The sequence below is a fragment of the Gallinula chloropus genome (genome assembly GCF_964237585.1).
Source record: "Gallinula chloropus genome assembly, chromosome: 14".
NCBI lineage: Eukaryota > Metazoa > Chordata > Aves > Gruiformes > Rallidae > Gallinula > Gallinula chloropus.
In genome coordinates this window covers 16,670,163-16,676,817 of record NC_140099.1, presented here as the reverse complement: position 1 = coordinate 16,676,817, position 6,655 = coordinate 16,670,163, and the positions used below count along the sequence as shown (strand labels likewise).

The following is a 6,655-nucleotide window of genomic DNA, read 5'->3' as shown; positions in this document are numbered from 1 at the left end:
ACAAACCCCCCAAAAGGCTTTTGGGAGGACCGCTCCCGTTGTACGCAAGGAGGCAAAGACCCCAAAACCGAGGTCCCAGGCGTAGTTCAGGGAGGTGGCGCAGGGACGGGGAGCAGCACCCCGAGGACTGCTCCGCGCTGGGTCCGGCAGACCCCGCCTCGCCGCGGTCCCTGTCACCTCCCAGCCCTGGCAGCACCCGGCGAGGTCGGAGGCGCCGCGCGTTGCGCGGGAAGAGTCGCCGCCGGGCGGGACAGGCGGCGGGTGCGGCGCTCCGCGCTGCCGGCGTGTGCCGCGCCGCCTGTCCGCTCCCCGGGATCGCGGCAAGGGCCCGGCCGCGGCCCCACGCGTGTCCTGCCCGCGCAGTCCGGCAGCGATCGCGGCAGGGCGCTGCGCGGGGGCGGTGCGGCGCGGGCACGCCGCTGCGCGGTAGGGCTGCTGCTGCCGCGTGGGGCGGCCAGGCGCGCGTGGGGCCTGGCGGCGCGCGTGTGTCCGGCGGCGGGCGCAGAGCGCACCGCTGAGCCCGCTGCTCGCTCGGGGCGGCTGGCCCTTTAAATGCTGGCGGGCGGCCCGTGCCGCCGCTGGCTGGGAGACCCCGCGCCTCCAGTGAGAGGTGAGACCAAGATGGCGGCCGCGCGCTGACTGAGGCGGAGCCGGAGCGAGCCGGGCTGGACGGGCCGCGCTGTGCCGCGCCGTCGCTGCTCACCCCCTCGGCCGGGCAGACCATCTTTCTGCTGGACGGGCTGCTGAGCGCCTGGAGAGCCGCCGCATCGCAGGGCGCGCTGAGGAGTCTGGACTGAGCCGCCGCAGCACCGGGAGGAGGAGGAGGAGGAGGAAGAAGAATATGGCGGCGGAGTCGGGCTGGGAGTGAAGCCGCCGCCTGCGACGGGAACCCATGGGGAAGACGGGGCGCTGAGTCCGCCCGCCCGCCCGCCCGCTTCATCCCGCCCCGGGACAGGCAGTGCCCCCAGGCCCCGGCCAGCCTTGGCGGGAAGGAGGGCGGCTTCTCGAAGCCCCGCGCTGACGGACGGCGATCGAGGGGCTTCGGGCCTGGGCAGCCGCTGCACAATAGAGCCGAGCTCCAGACCGGGGCGAGCGGCCCCTCTCCCGCCTGCCACCCCCCGTCTGCTTCATCCCGGCCTCGCCAGCCTCCTGCGCCCTTCTCCAGGGCCCCGGCCTCTGGGGTCGCCCGGTCCTGTCACCCCGGGCCGGCTGCCCGTGCCATCTGCCGTCCACCGCTGCTTCCATTCCCGTGGATCCACGTCTCCTCCAGGATCCCTTCTTCGCCGCCTCTCCTGCCTGCCCTTCACCCTGCAAAGAGCCTCTTTCCTCTCTGCGGCTCTTCCCTGCGTAGGCTTACTCGCCTTTTGTGCATCGTCTGATTGTGCCAGGAGCAGCTCCCCTTTCAGATCTTCACTTCTTTTCTTGTTCCCCCTCTTGCCCTGCGCCCCCCAATCCTCTTGTTACCCTCGATAATGAGGATCCCATTGGAGCACTGAAGAGGAGTAAGAAGAACTTGCTCGGCGTGCCCGTGTGGGGCTGCTACCTTCTTTCCCGCTCCCCTCCTTTGAGGGGGGCCTAGCCCCCGACCAACCTTCTGCCCCTCCAGCAATTGCAAGGCAGAGTGGTGGCTGTGGTGTGGCAGGCGACAGGATGACTGACACCCGGCGGAGGGTGAAGGTTTACACGCTAAATGAGGACCGCCAGTGGGATGATCGAGGCACAGGGCATGTGTCCTCTTGCTACGTGGAGAGGCTGAAGGGCATGTCCCTGCTAGTCAGGGCAGAGAGTGATGGTAAGTGCGTATGTCTGAAGGAACAATCTTTCCTCATCCTCCCCAGAGAAGGAATCGGGCTTAGCTTTGTGTCTGTTGCCTTAATGTTTTGCTGCGTAATTAAAATGTGATTCTTAAAAGCAAGTGTGCACTAACCGTACTTCGTTTGTTTTAGGCCAAGTGAAAGAAATGGAAGATTGCCATCAAGTGCAAGCATAGTAAGCACTTGGTTCATTGTGAATATACAGTGCTGTGTACACAGGATGTTCAGGTCGTCTTGTAAATCCTGTATGGGCTTGGACATTTAGTGATGTATTGCTAGGTGCCCAATACACCCCAGTTTCAAAACTGATCATTGTGATCTACCCTTCCTTAGATGTTTCTGGAAGCGATCGCCTTGTGAAAGGAGTTGTTCAAAACTTAGGTTATGTTTTTTAGCATAATTTTTTAAAAGGTGTTAGTCACCCAATGACCTTTTATTTTTCTTCTGTGTCTCCCCCTCTTTTCTTTGGCAGCAGGAATTATGTGAGAGATTTTAAAAGCTATCAACAGTTATCCAAGTAGTGTTGTTAGGGTAGTAAAGATAATGCAGTGGACAGAAGAGCATTTTCAGAGGTGCTTTCTTTGGGTGGAATGGTAGTTCTCAGTCCTTAAGCAGTTGCAGATCTTCCTGTAAATGAATTTTAAAAGATGCATCTACTTCCTTCACGTTTTCTGACAGCATCCAACGATAGTAAAATTTGAGTAGTACTATCTAGCCCTGTTTGGGCTAGTCTTAATTATTGGTTGAGTTAATGACTGCTAGGATAGTAAATTTTAAAATGTGTACTTTACGATATCTGGCACTTACCATTTTGCTAGTAAAGTGTCAGTGCATAACATGTTACTTCATTAGATATCTAGCTACTGTATCTAGTGATTTGTAGATAGAGTTGTAGCTCGTGAGTGTCAACAGACCTTGGATTTTTCTTTATTTGGCTTTTTATTATGGGAACTAGGGTGGAAAGGAACTTGAGAATCATCAATTCTTACCATTTGAGAGAGTTCTGACAAACTGTACAATAATCTCTACAGCAAAGGTCATAAACTGAGGAGGAATAAAAGTTTCAGCTGAGCAGGAGTTTAATAATCGACCTTCTGAAAAGCCTGAATCTCAGGGTTTTCTTGATTGTACGTAACAGGTTAAATAGATAATTGATTTTATTTATTTTATGCTGAAGGAGATACATCTATAGTTTGAACTGCTTCATCGTGTAAGAGAAAACATTCAAGATGGAAATAGATTTAATCTCAAATGAGGAAGGGAGGTAAAAAGAAGGTTATCTCTAAATTCGTCAGCTAATCTTTGTATTTTGTTATAGATAGAGGCCTTGCTGTCTACATGGCTGCTGTGCTCACGTGTTCACGTTTGAAAGCTGTTGTGTCTTCTATACAACGAACAACTTCCTGTTTTTTTTTTTAAATTCTTTTCTCGAAAGAAAGCAGAAGAGCTGCAGTTCACAACCTGCTTGTGAAGAAACAGCCCGTTCAGAGTAAAACCCCTTTATTGACTTCCAGTAGGATATGTATGCTTAACATATTAGAACCTGAGTTGGACTGTTGTTGCCAGTTTATTTATTTTATTTTATTTCATTCACGAATTGGTATCAATAATCCCAAAACAAAGATGAAGTCATTACTTTGCATGTCATAAGTAACCTACTATAATCAAAGCAGAACTGGCTCAAACTTACTAATTGTACCTAATACACAGAAGTATATTTAGTAGGATGCACACAGTGGACTACTTTCAAACACCATACAGGTACTTCAAGAGTATTGAATAATACACACAGCTTAAGTTCTTAATTTAGTAGGTAGTATCAGTCCTGGGTAAATGTGCACTCTATTAATAGGCTGTTTTTTCCAACTTGCTGGTGTAAACATCTCATAAAATTTGATTTATATTTTGTTTACTCCCAGTGTCAGTTTTTTTCTGGATTAATTTTTAAGGCAGATACAGTAGTTTTTCATGTGAGCAAATGCTTTGGAAAAAGATAGCCAAACTTGTGTTTTGGGTACTGTGCAATTTGTGTGTTCCCTTGCTTCCTTTTTTGACTGATGAAGTAGTTGACAGTGATTATTTTTTTTCCTTGTTATCAAAACCATACAAGTACTTAAGAGCCTGACCATTTGCCTCCATGTTTCCATTGCGTTCTTGTATTGTCTGTGTCAGCTCCTCCTCTTTCCACAATGAAACTTCTTCCTTCCTCCTTTTCTAAATCAGCTTTTCCTAGCGTTTGAGCTGAGATTCATCCTGTGTATGCTGGCATGTCCTTACTGACTTACTCCAGGAAGCTGACTGAAAACCTCGGGATCTGCCTGAAGTTGAAGGCTCCGTTTCCTGAGGGGGGATGTTCGCAGTAGTTCCTGCTGTGTAGGGGAAATTCCCACTCCTGTTAAAGGGCCAGTTCGGCTGTGCACAGAGCAACGGCAGAATTGCCACCGGTTCGTTTGGCTTACCGTGAGCACGTAGTTCAGTTTTCCGATTGTGCAGCTGTGACTTGATGTAGCTCCATAGCTGCTTTACAAATGAGTGGCTCAGGTTTTATGGCAGGGTCAGGGATGTTCAGATATGGGAGCTACAATCGGTATGTCAAGTCCAAGGTAAGCTATCATCTGGAATCAGAAGTAAGAACTGAGTAGGAGTGCAAATTTTATTATTTATAGCAGTGTTGTGGGTTTTTTTTTTCTTGGGTCAACGCTTTTTTAACACCAACTTAAAAGAATTTAGAGCAGCTGAGTGACTTGTATTGCCATCCAAGATGTCTAATGCTCCAGGCACCAAACTTTTAAGAGTCATTGCAGACAATTTGGAGTAATCTGTACAGAAAAAACTGCTTTTAGATCAGACACATTATGCTTTGAAACAGGGAATTGCTTGTGAGTTTTTTTTTTTAAACTTAAACAGATGTTAACTTTTTACTTAAAACCCCCAAAGTTTCTCTGTGAGTCCTAGTTCCAGTGTATTCTGCTTGAATTGCAGTAGAGCAATAGTGGAGGGTTTTTTTTTTCTTTCTTTCTTCATCCCCCCTCCCCCTCACAAATGTTCAGCTTCCGTGTGAGTTTCTGTGTGTAATCAGAAGCCTTTGATTTCTTACCTGTTTCTCACGTGGTGTTTTAGGCTGCTGTGCCCTGCCTCATTCTTAAAATGTCTGTGTACTTCTGGATTTTTGTCTGCATGGTTTCAGATTGCTTCTTTTGTTCTGAGCCCAGGTGACTGAAGTGACCGCTAAGATTTCTCTGTTCGACTAACTTGGGTTAATTTGAAGGCTTAAGCTTTTTAGTGACAGGAGTAGTAAGCTTTAATTAACTTTTTAAGAACCCAAAGTAAACTTCCCCATTGGAGGGCATATATGCCAGCTATCTTTTCGGAGCTATCTAATCACTTGTGTTCAGAAGTTGTAGTTTGCCACTTCCTCATTGTGTGTGTTAATGACTTCAGCCACAGGACAGGCATCTGTAGCTCGCTGCTTCTTTAGACTAGGTATCAATGATGCCAGAATACTGGCAGAAGGCTTAGCCAAAGTTTTACTTCAGTTTGCTTTATCTTACTTAAACTCAAGGTATTAAATGTATTTAGGAAAGCAACACAGACGTTTTTGTGGTTATATACTTACCTTAGGTTAAAATAAAATAGTAAAAAAACCCCAGACCAGACAGAGGGAAATTTCTGTTTGCTTGTTATATCCTCCTTAGCTTCCCCTCTGCTTAATGTTTTGGTTTGACCCTTCAGAAATGTGTTAGACTGGGGAACAGTCTCAGGCAAATGCAGAGTGCATTCTTGAACCTCGGTTTGGGCTGTTTCCTAAGTTTTTGTGGATGCAGAACTGATTGCAGAACTTAAACCTCTGCACATCTCACATAGAACAGCTCTTGGACTGAAATATTAATTTTAACATGTGGTGAGGAGTAATGAGTGACGCTGTACTTCTGCTTTTGAGCAGGCATCCATGTAACAGTTTGCTGGGAGAGGACCAGTTTTGCATATCAGCAGGTAGTGCATATGTGTAAACAAGTCTGCAGATTTGTTGTTTGAAACGACTAGTTTGGGATATTTGATGTTCTCTGTCTTTGAAAATAGCATTGTATAGCTGTGTGTAATCTCTTTGAGCAAGTCTTTCCCTATAGGTGCATTCCTTTCCTGGGTGTTGTTATACTAACAAAACCCCCCAGCTGTGCTATGCTGCATTACAGTGGCAAATAACAGAATTCTGCAATGTTATCAGTCTTTTCTTCTTTATAAGTTGTTTCAGATCTTACTTTCTGGCACCAGTGGTTTGCAATGGCCTTTACAAATTCATTCAAAGCTATAATTTAGAAAATAACTAGATCTACATAATTTTGGAGGGAGGGTTATTAAAACCATAGCTTGTATTAAGGTGAGTTTTCAGTCTTGCCTAACTTTGGCTCAATGAGTCTATTCAATGATTGATGGAATTTTGTTGGTGTATTTTTGTGAAGTAGACTGGGTAGTCTTAATGTATTCTGGGATAGTACCAAGAGAGAAATACCTACGCAGAAAGTAATTGCTTATGATAGATGCAAGAGTAAGAGTCTTGAACTGTATTTAGGAATCAGTGCTGATCCTGACTTTAAATGGAGAAAACTTTCCAGTATGTTAAATTTCTGTAACCTTTTTCTAAAGAACATCTTTGTGTTGCAAACATCTGTTAGTTTACTGTTGCCTGGCTCCTAGTAACAAGTAAAACAGACCTGAGGCTGCTTAGTACCAGGAAGGGGCCTGAACCTGTAAAACTTACTGTATGAATATAAACTTACTGAACTAATGAGTAGAATAGTCACTCATTTTAAGTCATTGAACCGTTTTTGGGAGTAAATTGC

At 46.9% G+C, this 6,655-nt stretch overlaps 1 protein-coding gene across 1 annotated transcript in view; it reads left to right on the top strand.

The window, feature by feature from the left end:
- Positions 1-1,131: 1,131 nt before the first annotated feature.
- The window catches only part of PPP4R3A (protein phosphatase 4 regulatory subunit 3A), a 44,634-nt gene continuing 39,110 nt past the window's right edge, over positions 1,132-6,655 (top strand). Inside the window, exon 1 of the mRNA XM_084270410.1 lies at positions 1,132-1,792. Coding sequence (XP_084126536.1) covers positions 1,651-1,792 — 142 coding nt within the window. The 5' untranslated portion in view covers positions 1,132-1,650. The remainder of the gene's footprint in view (positions 1,793-6,655) is intronic.